The 22,344-nt window shown below is 45.8% G+C and overlaps 2 protein-coding genes across 6 annotated transcripts in view; one reads left to right on the forward strand and one right to left on the reverse strand.

Annotated features, from left to right (window-relative positions):
* Brd7 (bromodomain containing 7) overlaps positions 1-8,939 on the forward strand; it is a 31,996-nt gene extending 23,057 nt beyond the window's left edge. Inside the window, exons 11-17 of one of the 2 annotated variants that reach the window (XM_057753282.1) lie at positions 492-627; positions 3,045-3,156; positions 5,364-5,420; positions 6,793-6,907; positions 7,147-7,290; positions 8,220-8,363; positions 8,705-8,939. In XM_057753282.1, coding sequence (XP_057609265.1) covers positions 492-627; positions 3,045-3,156; positions 5,364-5,420; positions 6,793-6,907; positions 7,147-7,290; positions 8,220-8,363; positions 8,705-8,760 — 764 coding nt within the window. In that variant the 3' untranslated portion in view covers positions 8,761-8,939. The remainder of the gene's footprint in view (positions 1-491; positions 628-3,044; positions 3,157-5,363; positions 5,421-6,792; positions 6,908-7,146; positions 7,291-8,219; positions 8,364-8,704) is intronic. The other variant, XM_057753283.1, reaches the window with a different exon arrangement.
* Positions 8,940-9,257: 318 nt separating this feature from the next.
* The window catches only part of Adcy7 (adenylate cyclase 7), a 58,280-nt gene continuing 45,193 nt past the window's right edge, over positions 9,258-22,344 (reverse strand). For all 4 annotated transcript variants that reach the window (XM_057753280.1, XM_057753279.1, XM_057753278.1 and 1 more), the window contains exons 15-26: positions 21,752-21,849; positions 19,947-20,031; positions 19,597-19,722; positions 18,467-18,565; positions 17,671-17,846; positions 16,949-17,117; positions 16,568-16,723; positions 15,978-16,124; positions 15,374-15,478; positions 15,115-15,229; positions 13,783-13,907; positions 9,258-13,628 (exon numbers count right to left, since the gene is read on the reverse strand). In XM_057753280.1, the coding sequence (XP_057609263.1) occupies positions 13,482-13,628; positions 13,783-13,907; positions 15,115-15,229; positions 15,374-15,478; positions 15,978-16,124; positions 16,568-16,723; positions 16,949-17,117; positions 17,671-17,846; positions 18,467-18,565; positions 19,597-19,722; positions 19,947-20,031; positions 21,752-21,849 (1,548 nt within the window). In that variant the 3' untranslated portion in view covers positions 9,258-13,481. The remainder of the gene's footprint in view (positions 13,629-13,782; positions 13,908-15,114; positions 15,230-15,373; positions 15,479-15,977; positions 16,125-16,567; positions 16,724-16,948; positions 17,118-17,670; positions 17,847-18,466; positions 18,566-19,596; positions 19,723-19,946; positions 20,032-21,751; positions 21,850-22,344) is intronic.

Consider the following 22,344-nt stretch of genomic DNA (forward strand, 5'->3'; position numbering starts at 1 on the left):
AACTCATTTGTGTCAATGCTCTGCAGTCCAGGTGGCCGTCTGTATCCAACGCCAACTCATAGAAACCAGGCAGAAATAGGACAGATGGACAGAAACTATCCTTATCTCTTAAACAATACAGTATAACATGGAAAGTAGAAAAAGACGAAATCTCCTGAGTAAATTGGGAGCATGGGGACCATGGGAGAGGGTTGAAGGGGAGGGGAGAGGAGCAGAGAAAAATATAGAGCTCAATAAAAACAATTTAAAAAAAATACAGTATAACAGTTATTTATATCACACTGGGTTCTTCAAGTTGCATAAAGCTCCAAGCAAATATATCTATGGGGGCAACAATCAATCCCCAAGTATACCGAGGGTGACTGTACCTATTGGGAGTGTCTCTTAGATTTATATACATGTCAGTGAAGTTAGAAAATACTGTCTTTTAATAAAACCAAAAGGTATATTAACAGTTTAAACGATACTGTAGTATTTAATTTTTTTAACAGTGTTATACTTGAATTATGGACCCTATAGTTCTTATGCCCCACATTACGACTCTACATTTGCCAATATCAGCAAAGATGATTCTGATTTAATATATTCAACATATGGGGAAGACTCTGACCTTCCAAATAGTTTCAGGTAAGACACCTGTTAGTACTCTGAACATTCTTTTTTCTGAAATATTAATATACAATGTGTGATTTGTAGGTAGACTTATAAAGTTATCCAAATGATAGAAAATGTCTAGAGAGAACATATCTTCTTGATACTGGCGTTTGTAGTATTTTCTAATAGAAATATCTTTTCTTTGTAGATTTATTTGATTATCACTATTATTATGTGTGTGAGTCTTTTGCCTTCGTGTGTGTATGTGCACCACATACACACCAACCTGATGCTGGAGTTGGTCAGAAGAAAGTATCAGATCCCCTGGGACTAGAGTTACAGATAGTTGTCAGCTGCTGAGTGGGTCAATTCCAGGTTCTCTACAATAGCGACAAGTGCTCTTAACTACTGAGTCAATTCTCCAACTTCAGAAATAGCTTTTTGATTTGGTTTGGATTTTGGTTTTTCAAGACAGGGTTTCTCTGTGTTGTTCTGTCTTGGAACTCATTTTATAAGACCAGGCTGGCCTCATACTCAGGGTTTTGCCTACCTCTGCCTCCTGAGTACTAGGATTAGCAGTGTACTACCACTGGCTGGCTACAGAAATACCTTTTTAAAAATGTTCCTGATACTCAAGTTTGGGAGCTTCTTACATCAGAACCTGCTCTTCTATAAAACTTTACGTGTCAGTTCTGCTTCAGACTTGATCTATTAAGAACCAACAAAGCATTTTCCCTAAGCCTTGAAATGTAGGACATGATGACTTAATTTCTAAAGCAACCCACATACAGGACAGTTAACTATCATGTTCCAACCAAACTGTTGTGATTACTCCCGGCCGTTCCTTTTACATGTCTCAGTGGATCAGTAACTTCGTATTCCTCTTCAGGATGCTGAGCACTTGTTATCTGATCAGCTTAATGAGATACTTTCCCAGTTTACGAGGACGGTGCCCAAGATGGGACACTGAACCTGAATTTTCTCTTCTTGGCCCTGGTACTTTGTTAATTTTTATTATGTTCAAGAATTTAATCCAGCCGGGCGGTGGCGGCACACACCTTTAATCCCAGCACTTGGGAGACAGAGGCAGGTGAATCTCTGTGAGTTCGAGACCAGCCTGGTCTACAATAGCTAGTTCCAGGACAGGCTCCAAAGCCACAGAGAAACCCTGTCTCGAAAAACCAAAAAAAAAAAAAAAAAAAGAATTTAATCCAGTAGACTAACCAGTCCCCTGGTTTGGGGGTTTTGTTCATTTATATTTGGGTTGGGGGTTGTTTAACTCTGATCACTCACATTGAATGTGTGTGCTCGTGTAGTGTTTCCAGACGGGGTCCCTATGTTAAGATACTGGCTGTGGTTTCAGATTGAGCAGTTTTTATCCTCAGACTGCACAAAATGGGACACATTTGTTGTAGATTACTCATTGAGGCAATCCACAAATTATCAGTGTATGCCCACTATGTGCCAGACATTCTTCCAGATAGTGAGGATTCCATACAGAACCATGCCCTCCTGTCAGAGAGTGACAGCTTTGGAACAAGACAGAGTGGCCCAAGTAGAGGGGGTGATGCTGAGTTTCAGTGGCAGGAGAGGGAACTGGCAGTGCTTCTCTCTGAACTGAGGGCTTGCCTGACCCAGCCAAAAGAGTTTCAGGAATGCTGTAAGGAGCAGAACAGGTGGAGGGGAAAGCAGTGGTCACAGGGTCACTATGGGAGATTGCTGTGAGGACTTGGTGTTCTTAGTGGGTCAGAAGATTGTCGGTGGCACATAGAGTAGTGACCCAGTCTGGCTTGTGATTCTGAAGGGACTGCTTGAGTAGGTAGTATTCAAAGCATAGGCTTCAAGGGCAGAAACCAGGACATGAACAGTGAACCAGGGAAGCAGCCATTGTGGTATTGAGGGTTAGTAATTAGTAGGTTGCTGGTTTTTAACTGGAGGGTAAGAGAAGTCGGGATGATATCAGGGTTTTTAGACTTGCAGTTTACTGAAAGGGGGATGATTTTAGATCAGAACACTACTTGGGGAAAGTAGCTGATTTTTCAGTCTGGAGTATTTTAAGCATGCAATACCTGTTTATGCAAACAATCATGTGATTTTTTTTGAAGTTTTGGTACATAGGGAAATCTAGAGTTGAATAAGATTATTAAGGGGGATTAGCAAGAAGCCCCAGGACTTACTTGAGCCTCATCTTTGACATCCTTGCTTTCTTCAGGGATCCTCAGAACATTTCACTTTTGCTTCATTTTGTGTGTGTGTGTGTGTGTGTGTTAATTCTTTCATGATGGTAAATTAGTGACTGGTAAGTATGTAGGTGCAATGATGTTTGTGAACAGAACATTTTGTATATATAAACCACGGGGCGTCTAATGGGAAGAGTTGACTGTGGTAGAGACTAAGCAAGCCATAGAAACTACTTCTGTAGAAGTGATTTTCTCAACTTTTATTTTCAGTGTCTCTGAGTTTTTGGCCACATGCCAAGATTACCCGTATGTTATGGCAGATAGTTTACTAGATGTTCTAACAAAAGGAGGACATTCCAGGAGCCTACAGGACTTGGACGTGGTAAGCATGCTACTAAAGAAACAGGCTGTTTATAAATGGCTTTGAAACCCTAGACACTCAATGTTATGAGACCAGGGATTAACCAGTGTGACAGATGAACTCCATTCCCCCTGAAAGGATAGCCTGCCGTGGGTGGAGGACAATGAACCGAAAGGAATAAGTCAGCTCCAGGATCCGAGAGAGTTAGAACATGGCCATACTCTACTAATTTTGGTAAGACTCAGAAATAGAGTTCAGAAGTCAGCACGTGCTGTGGAGTGCCTGAGCTGGGAATGAAGCTGACCGGCGCGATGGTTGTGTGCTTTCCCTGTTGTACAGAGATAGAACCACACTAGGAGCCTCAGAAAGGAAAACCTTCACCATTGACTCTTTGTCAATGCTTGTGAACTCTGTAGTTCAGTTCAAAACAGTTTATTCAGTCCTGACTCAGACACTAGAGCCAGGAAGCATTCCTATTGATGTCTACAATGTTTTGGTCACCATGTTAGAGGAGTCTTGGAAGTCACTTTTTTGATGTTTATGTTTATTTGTTTTTATGTGTATGACTTTTTCTGCCTGCATGCATATGCCATATGCACGCCTACCAAGTCTCCTGGAACTGGAGATGGTTGTGAGCTGCCATGTGGGTGCTGGCCAGCAGACCCAGGCCCTCTGCAAGAACAAGTGCTCTTAGCTCCAGAAGTCATCACTTTTCATGGTGGCTATGACCCAGTGCCTCAACTTCAGTGACTTCTGCTGCAAAATGCTATCACGTGAATTCTTTTCCTTATACCTTTTCATCTGTTCAAAAATAAATGTACTTGGTCCTTCCCCTCAGCTAATTAGAATTAGTAGTTACCTAGAATCAGATTGCTTTGATTTGTTAGCTATGTTTTAAATTTTTTTTGCCCTGTGATCTAGCAGTTCCTTCTCTCAGAATTTATCCTAGAAAGGTTACACATATAAAGTAGTGACATTACTACTAGGGACTGGTGCGATGGCTCAGTAAGTAAAGATGCTTGCCACACAAGTCTGGGGATGGAGTTCAATCCGTGGAATCTGTATAAAAGTAGAAATGACTCTGGCTTACAATTTCTAGAAATTAGAAATGGGCTATATCAGAGTATAAACCTTCCAAAAAAAGATAACACTCTTATCGATGTCCATGATGTGCTTTTTGTTTCTTTTTTTTTCGGAGACAGGGTTTTTCTGTGTAACAGCCATGGCTGTCCTGAACTAACTCTGTAAATCAGGCTGGTCTCAAACTCAGAGATTCACCCTTCACTGCCTGCAGAGTGCTGGGATTAAAGGTGTACACCACCACACCCAGCTAGCTATGTTTCTTTTTTTATGTGTGAATTGCACTAATGTGCATACAATCGTGGGATCATCTACATGCTGTGGCATTTGCATGTATTACAGTAAGCCTCTACTGCCAGAATGTTGCTTCTTTTGCCTCTTTATTTGATTGGGTTTTGTTTTGATTTTTGAGACAAAGTTTCTGTAACAGTCATAGCTCTCCTGGAACTAGCTCTGTAGAACAGGCTGGCCTTGAACTCACTGAGATAGGCCTGCATCTGCCTCTCAAGTGCTGGGATTAAAGGCGTGTGCTACCACCATCTGGCTAGAATGTTGCTTCTTTAATGCTTATTAATCTCTTAAAGTTTCTTCCTCCATCTCCTTGTCAAAGACTATATATTTAGGTATTTATATACTACTTACCAAATATATTCTTATAACATATATACATATATAAGTGTTCTAGAAAAAAAATTTGATACAGGGCCTCAGTCTCCCATTGCTAGTTTATAGGCATGCACCACACACTTGGCTATGTGTAATCAGACATGGATCTTAACATCACTAGCAACTCACAAACACTCAGAATGTTAATAATATATTAATTTTGGTTTAAAAAATATATTCTTGGGGCTGGAGAGATGACTCAGTGAGCTGGCTACTGTTCCAGAGAACTCAGGTTCAATTCCCAGCACCCATATGGCAGCTCACAACTACTTGTAGCTCCAAGTGATTCAACACCTCACACTGACATACATTCAGGCAAAACACAAATGCGCATAAAATTAAAATAAATCACTTAAAATATTTTAAGTATATTATAAGTGTATAAGTGGTATACTTTTCTCTTGCCACAAAGTTATGTTTTCTATTTAGCTTGATATTTACATTTACTGCTTGCATAAAAAGTTTTTTCTTTATCCATATAGTCCTCATCTGAAGATGAAGGCCAGACCAGACCACTGGACACAGCAAGAGAAGCAGAGGTACTTACATTTTATTCCTTAAATGGATAAAAGATGATTAGGCTTTATTTATTTTAAGATGACAATACTACTTGGAACTGGTGAGATGGCTCAGCAGGTAGATGCTTGTCATACAAGCCTGGGGATAGAATTCAATCCTTGGAATTTATATAAATGTGGAAGAAGAGAAATGACTCCACAAAAACTCAGAATTCTAACTTCCAGAACACCATTCTATGGCATGTATAAACACACACACAATGATTATTTTATAAAAATGTATTGAGTATCATCTGGAGTGAAAGCAGTAATTTGGGGAGTTTAGAAGTAGCTCATGCCATAGACAAAATTTAAAGAAGGGAACTCAAAGCCATTACCACAGTATAACTGCCCAGCATGCACCCTTGGGGTTGGGGAGCTCATGCTCTCAGGAGCAAGAACAGGGCTGGAAGATGAAGAGGCATTCATTCTCCCAGCATAGAGGAGCCAACGTGGTCTTGTGTTTAGTGAAAGAATAGGAAAGGAAATCGGTTAAGAAAAAGACCATTGAGTAGGGTTGTGTGAGTAAATCAGTGTACATATTTTTCCTGCACTGCACACTCTTCAGCCCATGTGTGGGCTGCCAGGTGCTTAGACTGACTGCACTTGGAGCGCAGTTAGTACCCAAGTAAAAATGGAACCATGAACTCTTGGTTCTTATTAATTGAAATGATGCACTTGGGAGGGGGTGTGTTTGGTTGGGGGGAGTTGTTTTTTGTTTGGTTTTTCAAGACAGGGTTTCTCTGTAACTCTGACTGTCCTGGAACTCAATTTGTAGATAGGCTGGCCTCGAACTCACTGAGATCCACCTACCTCTCCCTCCCAAGTGCTGGGATTAAAGGCAGCAGATTGATAAATTCTTAAAAAGCTGTGTTGAAATTATGGAAATTCTGAGTCTTATCCAAAAATAAAATTCTCTTACGACTTTGTTCTCTTGTGCAATACTGATGACGTAGCCTTGGGGCTTGAGGAAGATCCAGGGAACTGCTGAAGCTGTAGATGTACTGAAACACTAACCTTTGAAACAGGCATTACCATAGTCACTAAAAGCACTTAACGGTTCAGACAGTAACAAGCTTTTAGAACTTTGTCAGAGTAGTTGGCATATGAAACAAATTATGCAGATTTCATAAGCTGTCATGTCATTACAGAGAAGTGTGGATTTATGGACACTTTTTTGGCCAGGATTTGAGAACATTTCTAAAAGAGTTCTTGGGAGACATAATCAAAATTATGACTGTAAGGTGACTAGGTGGAATGACTTTGCTTGTAAGCACAAGCCATCGTACTGACTTTTCCTTGGCACTGTCACGGCTTCGCAAGCTCAAATAATTAACTTTCCCCCCTGTTGAAGCAGATTGCCCAAATAGAGCCAACAGTGCGTTTGGAGTCCAGCAGTCAGGACAGGCTCACAGCCCTACAAGCAGTAACAAACTTTGGTGCTCCAGCTGAAGTCTTTGACTCTGAAGGTGAGTGTCTGAGACCACAGATTGCTGGAAAGTGTCCAGCACAGGCAGTTAGACTTGCTGTCACATCAACGCTAATTAATGCTTACTATAGAAAAATCTGGGCCAACTGGGTTTAAAGACTAGTAGAGAGTAGCTGAACTGTTGGTCTCCATTGGAGTAGAAGCTAACCATACCAGAGCCTGGGACCATAACTCAAACACAGGCTGCGTTTTCTTCAGTATTGTCTTCTTACCACACAGAGGCTGAGGTGTTCCAGAGGAAGCTTGATGAGACTACAAGATTGCTCAGGGAACTCCAGGAGGCACAGAACGAGCGGCTGAGCACCAGACCTCCTCCCAATATGATCTGTCTCTTGGGTCCTTCTTACAGAGAAATATACCTTGGTATGTTTGTCCCAGGGATGGGAAGGAGAACAGGGCTGGGTGTGTGAAAGAGAGGCTTCCAGCAGGTGGCCAGACTGGAAAGGAACTGCAGTCACTGCCACACCTTGAATGGAGTAGTTCTGCATTTATACATTTACAGTTCTTTAGGGTTTTGTTGTTTTTTTTAAATTACCAGAGGTTAGGTAGATGGTTCATTCGGCAAAGTGTTTGCTATGAAAACACTTTGACCTGAGTTCAGATTCCCAGCACGTGAAGGTGCAGTGGCATGCATTCAGCCTTAATAAGAGGTGGAAATAAGCAGATCCCTGGAGCTCACTGACCAGTCTAGCCAAGCCAGTGTGCTTAAGGTTCAGTGAGAGACCATGTCTCAAAAAATAAGATGGAAGCCGGGCGGTGGTGGCGCACGCCTTTAATCCCAGCACTCGGGAGGCAGAGGCAGGCGGATCTCTGTGAGTTCAAGACCAGCCTGGTCTACAAGAGCTAGTTCCAGGACAGGCTCCAAAACCACAGAGAAACCCTGTCTCGAAAAACCAAAAAAAAAAAAAAAAGTATATAAAAAATAAGATGGACAGTAACTGAAGAGAACTCACATTGACTTTTAGATGTCATGCATGCACACATCTAGGTGGCATACACTTAAAATTCTACCCCTTGGGGTGCTAAGGCAGAAGGATTTCTGTGAATCCAAGGCCAGCAATAGCTACATAGCAAGACTTTTTAAAAATTTTCTAAAAGGCCAGGCATTGGTGCACATACCTTTAATCCCAGCACTCAGGAGGATCTTTGAGTTCGAAGCCAGCCTGGTCTACAGAGTGAGTTCCAGGACAACCAGGCTACACAGAGAAATCCTGTCTGGGGTGGGGGGTGCAAACAAAACTCTACAGGAACCACTTTGGTACTTGAGCTTTTTTTCTCCCCATTTTTCCTAGCTGAACAAGTGACCAATAACCTTAAAGAACTCACACAGCAAGTGACCCCGGGTGATGTTGTGAGCATACATGGAGTCCGTAAAGCAATGGGAATTTCTGTTCCTTCCCCTGTCATGGGAAACAGCTTCGTAGATTTGACAGAAGGTAGGTGCCCTGTTTCTGTGGGCGGGAGATTTAAGAATAAAAGGAAACTCGTCCCTTTTTCATTTACTTAAGAACCCTTGTCTGGTTTGATTTTGTTTCGTGTAATTTGAGATTAGCATACAAAGTAATGGGTTTTTATCATGGCATCAGTTTTCTTTCCATATTGTTTAAAGAATAGATCTGATACATTTTGCAAAAAGCTGCGGCAATGACTTAATGCCAGCCTTCTCCCTAGCTGTAACTGTGACATGGAGGGCTGGTAAGCAGTGCTTCTACTGAACACTAGCTTCTTGTTCGTAACCCAATGGGACAAAATGCTGAGCGCTGTCTTCCTCCTTCAGAGTGTGAAGAGCCTAAGGAGACCTGTGCTGCTGAGTGTGGGCCTGACGGGAGCTGAAGCTAGCCTGGTATTTGGTTATATTATGTACATATTTTTTTCATTCTGAACTTGGAGGTGCTTTTCAGAAAATATTAACTATTTGTAAATTGTGTTTTAATTAAGCTTTGGAACAGTTCCTTTCAGTGTTCCAGAGACTGGACTTGTATTAGGAAATAAAACTGAACCTGGGACTGTGAGGTTGCTGGCGTGACAGCTGAATTGCCCTTTAACTTGGTCTGACGTGGGCCTAAGGATAGACGCCTAGAACACACACTAGCCTTTTTCATGATCATCTTCCAAAGGAGTGGGTCCTCAAAATAAATTACCTATTTTTCACATTTTCCACTCTCATTAAAAAATTACAAGCAGGTAATTATAAGCTCTGGTAAGATCTGTTTTACCAGAGTTCATCTGAATGACATTCCAAAAATCTTGTGAGCAGGCCATCCTGGTAGCCTTTCAGACTGCCACTAGCACTGATTTAACTGAGCAAACCCAGCTTTATGATTGCTGCTGTTACTATTGGATGTGTAATATATACACATTGGGCACATGCACGCATGCCATGGTGCATGTGTAGAAGTTAGGACAACTTTTCGGAGTTAAATTTAATGCCTAGTAACCACAGAAGCAGAAATACAAGTCACCAGACAAAACGCCTTTTTACTCACTGGACCATCACACTGGCCCAGGACCCAGCTTTGTAAACACAAAACGCAGTTCTGTCCAGTGAGGTTTTCTAGCATCATACCATGAAAGTGAACACTCAAGGTAATGTTAAAAGTTTCCTGGTATGTTCTGCCCTCTGTGTACCTGATGGGAATGGTTTCCTCATTTGTGGTTATTGAGTACTACATCTGCCCCCACATACAAAAAGAAAAAACAGTGGGCTAGGAGATTCATGGTGATAAAATATGTCTAGTTTTTTTTTTTTTTTTTAGTTATTTGGAGCTATAGCAAAAGGACACAAATAAGATGAACCAAACCACTTTTAGATACATTAGAGTCTAGAACTTAAAGGAGAGCTTGCTTCTGCTCAGTTTCTCCAAGGCCACCTGTGCCCTTGAATCATTTCCCTTTATCTGAAATAACAAAGGTCAAGTGACCAAGCAGGAAACCATCAGATATGTCCCTTCTATCACACGTCACTGGGCTGAGATGAATGATTTTTCTAAATCTGTGTCAAGACATAACCTGTTTGAACAGCAAGCTGAATATGGTAGCACATACTTACAATCCCAGTACTTGGCGGGCGGAGAAAAGATTGAATCTGAGTCTGGTTGGGATACATACTGAGACCCTGCCTCAAAAAGGAAAAAAAAAAAAGGTGGAGATGGGCCCACTGGAGAGATGACTTGGCAGTTAAGAGCACATACTGCTCTTCAGGGGACTGGAGTCAGGTACTCAGCATCCTCATTGGGTAGCTCAAAGACACCTGTAACTTCAGCTCCAGAGAACCTCTGGCCTCTGCAAGCACCGGCACTGTATGTACATACCCACATGCACACATACGTGCATATGATTTTAAAATAGAATGGCAGTGTGGACATAACCTAGTCTAGTAAACAGACATAACCCCTTTGCCTGTCTGCAAAAATATAGACCAGAAGATATACCCATTTTTCTTAATTTAAAATCATTATTAAGCCAGAACAAGAACAGTAAAGGAAAGCTGATTCAAGAAATTCTGGGAGCCAGGAATGGTGGTACACATGCCTTTAATCCCAGTACTCAGAAGGCAGAAGCAGATGGATCTCTGTAAGTTCAAGGCCAGCCTGGTCTACAAAGTGAGTTCCATGCAGCCAGAGCTACACAGAGAAACTATCTCAAAAAAAAAAAGGAAAGAAGAAATTATAGTGTGACTCTTGTAGATTATTATGCTAATAGAATAAAAAAACTTAAGTGTTAATCAAGTCTTTTTAGATTTTGATTTTAGTCTCTAAAAATAGAGTTTAGGGGCTGAAGGGTATGAGTCTGTAGGTAGAGTGCTTGAAGGCTAGCAATTCTGAGCCCCTAGCACCACATAAATTGGCCACAATGAGCTGCAAGTGAAGTGTGGCTCAGTGAGTAAAGTGCTTGTGCAAGCTTGACCACTTGAGTTTGGATCCCCAGAACCCAAGTTCTGATCCGGTGGTGTGTATGTCTATAATCTGCACTCCTATAGGAAGATGGAAGCCAGAGATCAAGGACCCCTGGACATTCATAGGGCAGCTAGCATGAAGCTAGCAGATGAGAAAACATAACCCTTTCTCAAGGTAGAAGGTGAAGACTAATACCCAGGGTTGTCTTCTGATCTCCACAGATGTAGCCCTGCACACACATGAACGTGCATATGTACATAGAAAGAAACTGGCTGTAGTGGCACATGTCTATAATCCTAGCACTCTAGAAGTAGACACAGAAAGATTAGGAGTGGAAGGTTTGAGGACAGTCCAAGTTATATGAAACCTTGGGTTAGACAATAACCCATAATTCACCAGTAGATCTACTTGCCACAGGTCAGTCAGTTCCTGAAGACTCAGAAATATCTTAATTCAAAACACCTTAGGACATTGAGGTTTTTGTTTTGTTTTTGAAGGACATTCAGGTTTTTAGTTATTGGCTGAACATATAAGAGCCAGGCACTGATTTCTGAAACTGAAACACTACTGAGACAGATGTTACAGTAAAGCTATAAACAGTACACACACACAGAGACAGTTGTTACAGTAAAGCTATAAATAGTACACATACAGAACACACCATAGTTATTTGCCTGCGCCTGCTCAAAGCACTGACCTGTTATCCATGAAGTACACAGTAATCATTTGTCGGGGAGTGTCCTTCAGTAAGCCAGAACAGCTTTTACTTTCTGTAGTTAGTGAGGACCACCTTAGTGGATCCCTGAAATGAATCCTTGAACCACAGAAGGATTTTAAAAAAAGTTCCTAAGATAAAATAAGACACTTGTGAAGAAATTACTTGGAAATTCAAAAACAAGTTTGTGCATAACTCCCAAGTGTTTTGTCAGTTACGCTCCTAAGACCCGAACAGTAGTAACTTAATACTCCTAGCCCAGTGCTTCAGTTGAAGATGTGTGAACAGTAGCCAGCTGTTTTTAAACTCAAGCTAGGATTTCTGTTGAAGGGGAAAATTATTGGATGTTGAAGGAGTCAACTTCAGGGAGGCGCATTCCTGCTCCCTGTGAACTGCATTGTGGCATTAGCAGGAACCTTCTTAGCCCCAGGGGAGCCTTTCTGGGAAGCCCTGACCACTGCTGGATTCCTTTGTGTAGACTAGAATCAGCCCCTCTTCCCTGGGCTGATAAAGCTCCACAGGACACAGTTCTGGTAGGTAGGTCCTGTCTCCTTCCCTCTGCATCCCTGACTACTCATCTTGAACTGAAGTCCCAGGTAAACCTGGCTGGTCAGGCACCCTGCCTACAGCACGTACATCATTTGCAGACTCCTGTATGCATGATGTTCTGTGCTTAGTAGGTTCCTTGGTGACGTCTAAGAATGCCATGACGTAGTGAAGTTCTGTGGCAATGAAATCACTTTCCGAAAGGAGTGGGATGTTGGTCATCACTCAGCTTGAGTGGTCTGGAGCTAAAGCACAGTAAGATGCCATCACACAGAGCTGAATTTGCCTTGACTCGTGAGAGCAACTTGGCATTTGTTTAGGTGCTCAATTTCACAGCCCAGGAACCTCAACACATGTTCCTGCCAGGTAGATCACAGTTGCAGCTCTGCAGTCAGCTCAGAAGACTAGAGAAAGGGCAAGAGGTACACAGGCTGTCCAAGCCCTCTCTATGTAGGCTTTCCCACGGAAAAAAAAAGCTGGCCATGGTAGTGCACATCTATCGAAACACTCAGGAACTGAGGCAGGAGAGTTGAAAGTTTGAGGCCAGCCTTGGCTGACTCTGTCTCTAAAAAAATAAAGTGCAGACAGAAGAACTGAAACATTACACACCTCATTTCTAGACTTTCAGCTTCCTGAACCTTGTCCCAATAGACTTATTTCAAAAATGCTGGATACACAGATCCAAGGTTTTGCTGCTCCTTGTGTGAGCCCCCTCTCTCAGAACTCCACCCACAGCCAAGCTAATCCTATGAACTGACACTGAACAGCAGTCCTGTTTACATGTAGTCAGTGGCTAAGAAGAGAAAATATACTAGAAAGGAGATTGTTGCCTAGCATCTAAGAGTTGGTAGCAAAGATAGAACTTCCATTAATGACACGTCCATTTCAAACAGAAATGAGGTGGTAAAAAGTGACATGTCAATTGGAAATTTTTTTCTACTGTTTGAGACTACCTGCCAATATGCCCACTGTTTTCAACTCCATTTGCCAGAATGCCTGCATGAGAGGTTAGCATCCCATGGTGGATACTAATGGGAAGAGGGAGGCTTTAACCTATGCTAGACAGCCTGGCTGAGCCTCCTGGAACCAGGAGTTCTTTACCCGGTATATGCTGTTCACTGGCTACCAAGGTGGTGTCAGTCTTGGTCATGCATTAAGGTCTCTTCCAACATCCTGGGAACAAGCACAGCCCACAGTAGACCAGTGATCTAGCTAGGAATTGCACAGACTGAAGCACAGAGGTTCTAGACAACGTAGCTGCTTCAAACAAAATCTGATGCATGTGTCAGAGCCATCCATCCTGTAGTGCAAGTCCAAAGAAGCCACACAGCCACCTGCAGCTGGCATGGGGCTGCATTCTTGGCTCCCTCAGGGAAGGAGACAGACTACCAGACACCTCAGTTCAGCCCCAGGCCTTGAAACTTGGCAGTGTCTGTACACACAAAGTAAGTCCGCAGCTCTCCTTTGCCTTTGACGTTGATCAGCCCTCGGCACTCACAGGAATATCCTAGTCCCTGGAGGATGGTGCATGTCTCTTCTGTAACCTGGAATGAAAAAGAGCAGTATCTGTCTGTTGTCTGTTCTAACAGTGATGGCCAGTGCCACACAGCCGAGTGAGAGATGGGCCATGTCCTAGAGCAGGATACCTCCTCAGGACATGTCTTTTCCCCAAGCAGATGCTTCTCAGTGGACTTTTACCTGAATTTTCCCAAGCTCTCCAGTGCTCTCCATTCGGCTGGCAACATTGACGGTGTTTCCCCAGATGTCATACTGAGGCTTGCGTGCTCCAATCACTCCAGCAATCACAGGCCCGTGGTTTATACCTTAGGATGGTTTACAGTTAGCCATTTATAGTAACACTGAGGGAGCCCACAGAAAGGCTAACAGGGCAATGGGTGCAAGTTCCCTTGAAACTGTTCTCTGTAGGTTGTGCCCCTGTGGTATGAAAGGCCCCAACTGTCTCTTGTCCATACTCCTGAACTCATTAGCTCTTCCCTGGTATCTGCTAATTTCTCTTTTTAAACAGTGTAGCCCTGGCTGTCCTGAAACTTTGTAGATCAGGCTGGCCTCGAACTCAGAGATCCACCTGCCTTGGACTCCCAAGTGCTGGGATCAAAGGCGTGCACCACCATTGCCCAACAAATAAATAGGCTTTAAGTGCCTACCTGTAAAACTGATTATGGTTGGTTGGGCTTAATAAATCTGTTTTCTGTATTTTAAGATTATTTATTTGCAGCCATGATATTGGCCCTGCTTTTTTGTTGTTTTTCGAGATAGGGTTTCTCTGTAGCTTTGAAGCCTGTCCTGGAACTAGCTCTTGTAGACCAGGCTGACCTCAAACTCAGAGATCCGCCTGCCTCTGCCTCCCAAGTCGTGGGACTCAGTGCATGCACCACCACTGCCCAGAGGCCCTGAATTTATAGTTATATATTATTGAATTTTTCAAAGGTTGGTGGCTGCCAAGGTGGCTTATCAGGTAAAGATGCCACCAAGTCTGGTGATCTGAGTTGAATTCGCAGAACCCACACAGTGGAAAGAGAACCAGCTCTTATAAGTTATCTCTAATCTCCACATGTGCACTGTGGTATGTCACACTAAATAAATGTAATTTTAAATTTACTAATAAAAAGAGGTCAAAGAGATAGCTGTCATACAAACATTGGGGACGTGAGCTGGATCCCCAGCACCCCGTGTAGAGAGAGTGATGACACCTGTAATCCTCGTGTTAGGGATGTGGACACAGGCAGATCTCTTGAGTCACTGGCGGGCCAGCCAGCCTCACCTCATTAGCAAATCCCAGATCCCAGGGAAACAGTCAGGAAATAGGATAGTCAGCTGCCGAGGTTGACCTCTGGCCTCCATACATACATGCACCCATGCACAAATACACATTTTTTTCATGAGCATATGCAAGGGAGGTCAATGTTAATAACACCAGAAGGTCTGCTGAAACCTCATAGCAGAGGGCCCATGACACCCTCCAATCAAGAGGGTGTGCACAAGGCTAAGCTGCCCGTTTGTAAGCCTCACCAACTCGAAGGCGAAAGGAATTGAAGGAGTGCCTGTTGATTCCGTCCAGCTTGCTCATCAGGGCCATGCTGAATTCCACCAAGACACCGATGTGCACGTGCTTCCGCTCTAGGTCCTGCAGGACATGGATGGCATACCTACTCTACAGCCTTAACTGAGGCCACACACATCCCGTGGGAATAGGGTTCCTGTTCCCACCAGGGATCCCCGACACACCCTTTAGTAAGGTGCTAGGACTAGGGATACAGGCCTGGAGTACCTGGTTCTCGTGTCCTGAGGGGACACTGAGCCCTGCTGCGGCCATGTAGGTGCTGCCAATGGTCTTGATCTTCTCCACACCACTGAACTTGGGCTTCAGCAGCAGCTACACAACAAAAAGCTACTGTAGCCTTGGTGCTGAGAAAAGGAAGAGAGGACCCACCTTCCCCTGATGTGCAGTGCAAACACATCGTGTATATCGTTGTCCATCCGTGCTCATGACTGCAGGTGAGAACACAGCTCCCGTCACCTCATCCCTTCCCTTCTCTGCACTCTGATCCTTCTAAGAGCAACCTACCCAGCATAATTTTCTCAGAGGCAGGTCAGTGTCTTCCATAAACCAGCCTGAGTCAGTTTTCTGGAAGGACCTAACCTGTTGGCACCTGTCCAGTAGAGATTTAATAAAAGTTTCCTTACTTGATTAAAGAAAATGTGTCTCTTGATATTTAATGTATAGAGTTTCCAGCCCGTTGACCTCGTGTTTTGTTTGATTACTGTTTTCTCTTACAGGACTAAAGATAGAGCTTACATCTCCACCCTGCCTTGCCACTACACAGGTGACAGGCTGTACACCCCAACCCCTGTGCATACTAGCCAGGTTGTACCTCGTCAAAATCAGCAATGATCTCATTCAACAGGCGCAGGCACTCCAACCCTTCTTTGTTCACATCACACTCAGTGTAGAACACTTTGAAGTCCGGAACGGATGCAAACATGACACAGACACAGTCATAAGACTGATGGTACCAGTCCTGCAGCGGGGCAGGAGAGAAACAGGCCCTAAGACCACTAACCCAGGGGCTCAGGTGCTGGTGGGGAGGGCCAGGCCAGGCTGGCTGGCTGTGTGAGCTATGACAGCTTGAATGCAGCTAAGGCAGGAGTCCAGTCAGGAGGTGACCTTATAGTGAGCTGTCTCTGGACCTGTTTCCTGTGACAGAAAGGCTCTGCACCTCATGGAAGTACAGATTCTTAACAATACAGAACATCTAGATGACAGACAACTCAGTATGTTTGAACCTCATAATCTGTTCCCCAGGGTGGAAGTCAAGGCCACGAAGGCATGTTACCCACAGCCCCTGGTGGACATAGAGCCCTGACTTGACTGCAAGCCTGCCTTTGCATCTAGCATGCTCCAGGGGTACTGCTGAGTAGCCCAGTCTGCCCACAGACTCCTAGAGCACCTGCCTTCACACACCTCAGCTGCCTTGTCTCCAATGAAGTGGGCAGCCACGTGTGCTGGCAGCACATTTTCTAGGAGGAGGCGGTTCACATTCTCCATTGTTTCAAACTCCTCATGTTCCTTCTTGAACTTCTTCTTCCACAGACAGTCCAAGCGGCAGTAATAGTCAATCTGCAAACCAGGGAGCCAGTGCCATAGCTGTCACACCTGGCACACCACCCAGGGCTGGGATCTAGGGTACTGGACCAGCCTACCTACAGTGCTGCCCACCCTTCTCAGCCCTGTGCAGAACAAGACCAGCACCTCCATGGCAGGCCTCTGCGGTGCTGGTATCTCAGACCCTGCTCTCTGCACCGACTGTCTGCTCAGCAGAAGCTGGACAAGGAGTCTACACACCTGTCTAGACAGCAGGATGAGGGTGGCATAGAAGAGGACCAGGTAGAAGTTGATCGTGGTCTTCAGGTCTCTCTCTAAGCATCTGCTGGGGAAGGGGGCAGTCACCTGAGCCCCCGGAGCAAGGGTGTGGTTGTGCATGGTTCGTGCAGCAGGCAGGAGTGGAGGTGTCCTAAAGGGACAGGGAGTAAACAGTTGCTCTTGAACTTAAGGGGGACTTGTGGATCACTCCAAAAGGCCCAGCCGCTGAGTGAGGAGCCGCAACGGTGGCTGTGGATTAGCATAAGGACCTGGCCAGAGTAAGGCAGACAATTTTTTTCTAGGTCCTCAATCCAAAGCCAAAACCTTGAAGGCTGCAGGGTGCTCTTCAACCCACAGGAGTGCACACTACCCAGGCATCTCCACTTCTGACACTGGTGATCTGGCCACAGGTCAGACTTAGCTGGCTCATGGCCATCTCACACTGCGACAGACCCAGAAAGAGGAGAAGCCTGATTGCCAGGACCTCCCCCAAGAGCCTATTAGTAAGCCATACACCCAGCTCACTGCTGGAGACCTGGAGCCTGGACCAGTCACGGTGCCTCTGAAAAGCAGAAATCCATTTGTCCACAGTATGGTTCATTGGTACCATGGACAGAGATGCGCCATGCTCTGGCCAAGCGCTAGGTAGAAACAAACCAACTTACAGTAGTGGGCTACAGAGACACCAGCAAGTAGGGCCCCACCTATGTGTGCTGTTGGTGTCGGTGCTGTTGCCTGGGACGTGCCAGCACGGGGAGAGGTTGAAGAGCAGCAGGTAAGCCACCAAGGCCACTGTCAGCAGCATGGCCTTCACTTCCAGGCTTATCCGCAGGAAGACGGAGCACGAAATGAAGCCCAGGATGCAGCTGCAGGTGTAGTACTGCAGGTGGGGACAATGTCCTGTGTCAGTCCAGGAGGCATGCCTGGAACAGTCTGCTGCCAGTCCCCTCCTGCTGAGGAGCTCCATGGCCGGGCATCTGTACCATCCTTGGCCCTCCGCTTCCCTTTTCAGCGGATCAGCAAGGGCACTGCATAGCACTGGTGTAAGGTCAGCCCTAGTCTCCCCACTTCTCATGACCCCTACCCTTGACTTGGGCCTCTCCAGGTTTATGTCAGCTGTCCTGGGCCCAGCCCTTTATTCCTTTAAGGCTTCAATTAACCTCTGATGCAGATTCTGACTGCACAGGGAGAGTGACCCAAAGACACCCTCTAGTGCAACTGATGCTGGCCTGCAGTCCCTGCCCACCCCAAGGCTTACAGCAAGAAACAATGACCCAATGTTCTGTTTCCCTGGCACTGGGGCAGGCAGGAAACAGTCTTGGCTGCATGGACCTGACCTTCTCCACTTACACTGGGAGACACTGGGTTTCTTCTTCCTCTCCAAGGCCTTAAGATTCAGACCTTCAAACCATGAGCTGTGCTCTGGCCAGAGTGGTCCAGCAGCATGAGAGGACTGGCCAGGGACTGGGTGGTGCCAGGAGCCAGGATGAGCATACTCACCGGGAGGAGCTCACACAGGGTCCCAACTCTAGTTCTTGCAGCCAGCAGACTTGTCTCGTTGCCTCCAGGCTGCTCTGGGCCTGGGTTAAGCATCAGTGGCTGAGGGGAGACAGGTTGCCGTTAGAATAGATCCATGGATGGAGAGCTGCCAGGCCCAAGGCGGGTGACAACTGTAGGGACCAAAGGTGCCCTGATGCTGGGTGCTAGGCATAGGTAGTGTCCACAGCACCCACCAGGTATGAAGTACCTGGGGTGGGGAGAGCCACAGAACAGGAAGTGTTGACAACAGTAGCCCAGGGAAAGCATGAGAAAAGGCTAGGACAGGTCCCTCAAGAGCCCCCTTCTCCTGGACTCAGAGAAAGGCATGAGAGTGCACTCCCAAAACTGCAGCCTACAGTGTAGGAACAGTGTGGAGGAGCCTCTGTTCTAAAGGAAAGAGCTAGCGTAAGGCAGGGCTGTGGGTTCCTACAGGCTGCTTGGCAACTACCCAATGGGACTTGGACCAGAGGGCAAGTCTTATCCCTTGCCGAGGAAAGAGTCAAAAAGAGTGTGGGAAGGAGGAGCTGGCAGTCAGCACGTATCTGTAGCGTTTCTGAGTGCCTCAAGCCCTCCCTTGAAGGGGTGAAGAGCTCTAAACCTGCACTGGGGACCCCACAGAGCTATGGAGGGGTCACCCCAGATGGAACTGTTCAGGCAACAAGAGTGGGATTCTAGAATCTGGGTTCCCCAGGTCTAAAATGGTTCCTTTCCTGATGTGGGATTACCCTCTATGCTGTGAATGTTTTATTACCATTGGTTAATAAAGAAGCTACTTTGGGCCTATGTCAGGGCAGAATAGAACAAGGCAGGAATTCCAAGCAGAGAAAGAGGAGAAAAGAAGGTGGAATCAGGGAGATAGCACGTAGCTACCAAAGGAGACAGACTCCGGAACCTTACCTGGTAAGCCACAGCCTCATGGCAATACACAGAATAGAAATGGTTTAATTTAGCTAGCTAGGAATAAGCCTAAGCTATTGGCCAAGCAGTGTTGTAATTAATATAGTTTCTGTGGATTATTCGGGTCTGAGCAATTGGGAAACGAATGAGCAGTCTCTGCCTACACTTTCCCCTGGCCTGACCCCATAACTCACCATGTTGATGATAGCAACAGTCAGTAGGCTGCCAACAGTCAGCACAACCAGGGGCAGCCTGAGCAGGGGCTGCGTCTCCACACTCTCCGAGATGGCCTGGAGTGTACCTCGGGCTGGAAGGCACCTCTATGGAGAGGGACAAGGCATGCAGACAGCAGCTGGGACGAAGGACAGCCCTACTCAGGAGGATGGATGGCACTAACCAACCTGGGAGGCTAAGGACTTGGGAACAGTCTGCAGGGACTCAGTTCTCCTGGAGGTAAGATGGGCACCCAACCATTGCCCAACTACTGGTGAGGGAAAAGCCACAGGAATGAGAACAAATGCACTGGATTCAGGGATCCACTCACCGAGAACTCAGTAGCGAAGCAGAGACTTAGCACCAGCCCCAGCAGGCAGGCCACAAGTCCAAAGGACACGCCCAGAGTGGCCATCCTGGAAAGGAGGGAAAACATGAGTCCAGGTCCCCTCCACCAGTCCGTTCTCCAGTTCATAGTGAACCTGTCCCTCCCCAGTGGATATTCTGCACCCAGCAAAGGAGACCTTCAAGAATGACTCCAAATGTCCCACAAACAATAATAAAGATCAAGGTTGTCATCAGGTCCCTCTGGAGGCCAAGTTTATAAGAGGTGAGCACATTGTGAGCCTCTGGAACCATGTCTGCCACAAAAACACGAAAGCAGCTGTATAGGGGGCTGGAGAGATGGCTCAGGGGTTAGGAACACTTGTTGCTCTTGCGAAAGGTTACAGGTTCAATTCCCAGCACCCACATTGGTGGTTCCCCACCACCTATAACTCCAATCCAGGGGTTCAGACACCATCTCATAGCCTCAGGCACCAAGCACATGTGTACAAATGCATACACGTAGGCAAAAGTCACAAAAATACAATTTAAAATTTTTTTTTTTTAGTTTTTTCGAGACAGGGTTTCTCTACAGCTTTAGAGCCTGTTCTGAAACTTGCTCTGTAGACCAGGCTGACCTTGAATTCAACAGAGATCCACCTGCCTCTGCCTTCTGAGTGCTGGGATTAAAGGTGTGTGCCACCACCACCTGACTACAATAAAAAAAACATTTAAGCATATATAATTTTTATTTATCTTGGTTTGTTTGCTTTCAGTCTTCTTGTTATTGTTTTGATTTTTCAAGACAGGGTTTCTCTGTGTAGCCCTGACTGTCCTGGAACTCACTCTGTAGGCCAGGCTGGTCTCGAACTCAGAGATCTGCCTGCTTCTGCCTCTGGAGTTCTGAGATTAAAGGCATGCGTCACCACCGTCTGGCCTTAGTTTGGTTTTGATACAGGGTCTTACAGCTCTGGCTGACCTGGAACTTACTATATAGACCAGTGTGGTCTCAAACTTGTAGCGATCCTCATGTCTCTGCCACTGAGTGCTGTGGAACCACAGGCCTAGGCCACCATACATGGTATTTAGCCTGTGTGTGTGTGTGTGTGTGTGTGTGTGTGTGTGTGTGTGTGTGTGTGAGAGAGAGAGAGAGAATGAATTTAGGCGCCTACACGTCATAACATGCATGTGGAGGTTAGAGAATAACTCTGGAGTCAGTTCTTTTAACCACGTGGACGGCAGGGATCGAACTCAAGCTGTCAGGCTTGCTGGAAGGTGCCTTTACCTGCTGAGTCATCTCACTAGCCCTGTGTAGTCTGTCAAACACATCCAAAACCACAAGGCCAGTCATGCTTTCTTTTAACTGCCTTCTGGAAGCTATCTGTGGCTAAGCTTTGGTACTCCTGGCCCCTCATCCCTGTCCGCACCAGCAGGACCCCAGAATATGAAGTAGGAATTTCAGGGTTCTTGGGTCCAGGCTGGATGCCACAATCTCTGTAAATCTCACCTACCCACGTGAAAAGGAGAAATGACAGTGCCCACTGTCTCCAGAGGCTAGACCACACAGACAACAGGACTTAGCAGCAGGTGAGAGTCTGGGTCAGTTTCGCTCCCAGTCACAAGGAGGGGTAACTCCAGCTCTGGGGCTATAACCTCTGCTCCAGTGGGGAGGAGGGAGATCTAGAGCTGAAGTCACTGGTCCCTTCCAGTTAGCCATGAAGTACCCTGTCAGTTTCTGCTGGGTCCTGCCAAGGTCACCAGCCCTCTGGCTGGTCCCCAGTGGGCTTGCTCTCCTCTCCACCACAGACTGACCTGGGCATCACGAGAAGATGGACAAACAGGATGCAGACGAAGACAAGGCTGGCACACGCGAAGTCATAGCGAGCACGGGGGATGGGCACCAGGCGGTACTGGGTGGGGGAAGAGGTGACATGACCGTGAGAGACGGCTACCACCAAAGTCCCTTTGATGGCCATTCCAAGTTCATAGCCTAAAATAAAATGTGTGGCGCCACTCCAGGTAGTGCTACTCAACAGTCATTCGCCCGCCAACACTATACAGTTCCTCTCTGCATGGGCAATACTTAACACCCAGTGAGGCTTTGGTTTTCGTTTCTCAGGCTCCACGCGGGCAACAAACTCCTGCTCCTGGGGCTGTTTGTCAGTGTGCCTGACCTCACCCTCACCAAGGAGTATTATCTGGGTCCGAGCCCCTGTGTCTACTCTGTGACCACATCATCATGATCCCATGGTAGAGGAGCAACCAAGACTCAGGCCATGTGACCCACAGCCAAGGGAAGAACCCTCTGCTTTCTTCCCAGTAACTTTACTCAGATCCCCAGGGAGAAGATTCCTCCCCTCATATTGGACATCAGGTCATGAAGGTCAGGACAGCCACATCCTAAA

Source organism: Chionomys nivalis, chromosome 21 (assembly GCF_950005125.1).
Source record: "Chionomys nivalis chromosome 21, mChiNiv1.1, whole genome shotgun sequence".
In the NCBI taxonomy this organism is placed as follows: Eukaryota; Metazoa; Chordata; class Mammalia; order Rodentia; family Cricetidae; genus Chionomys; species Chionomys nivalis.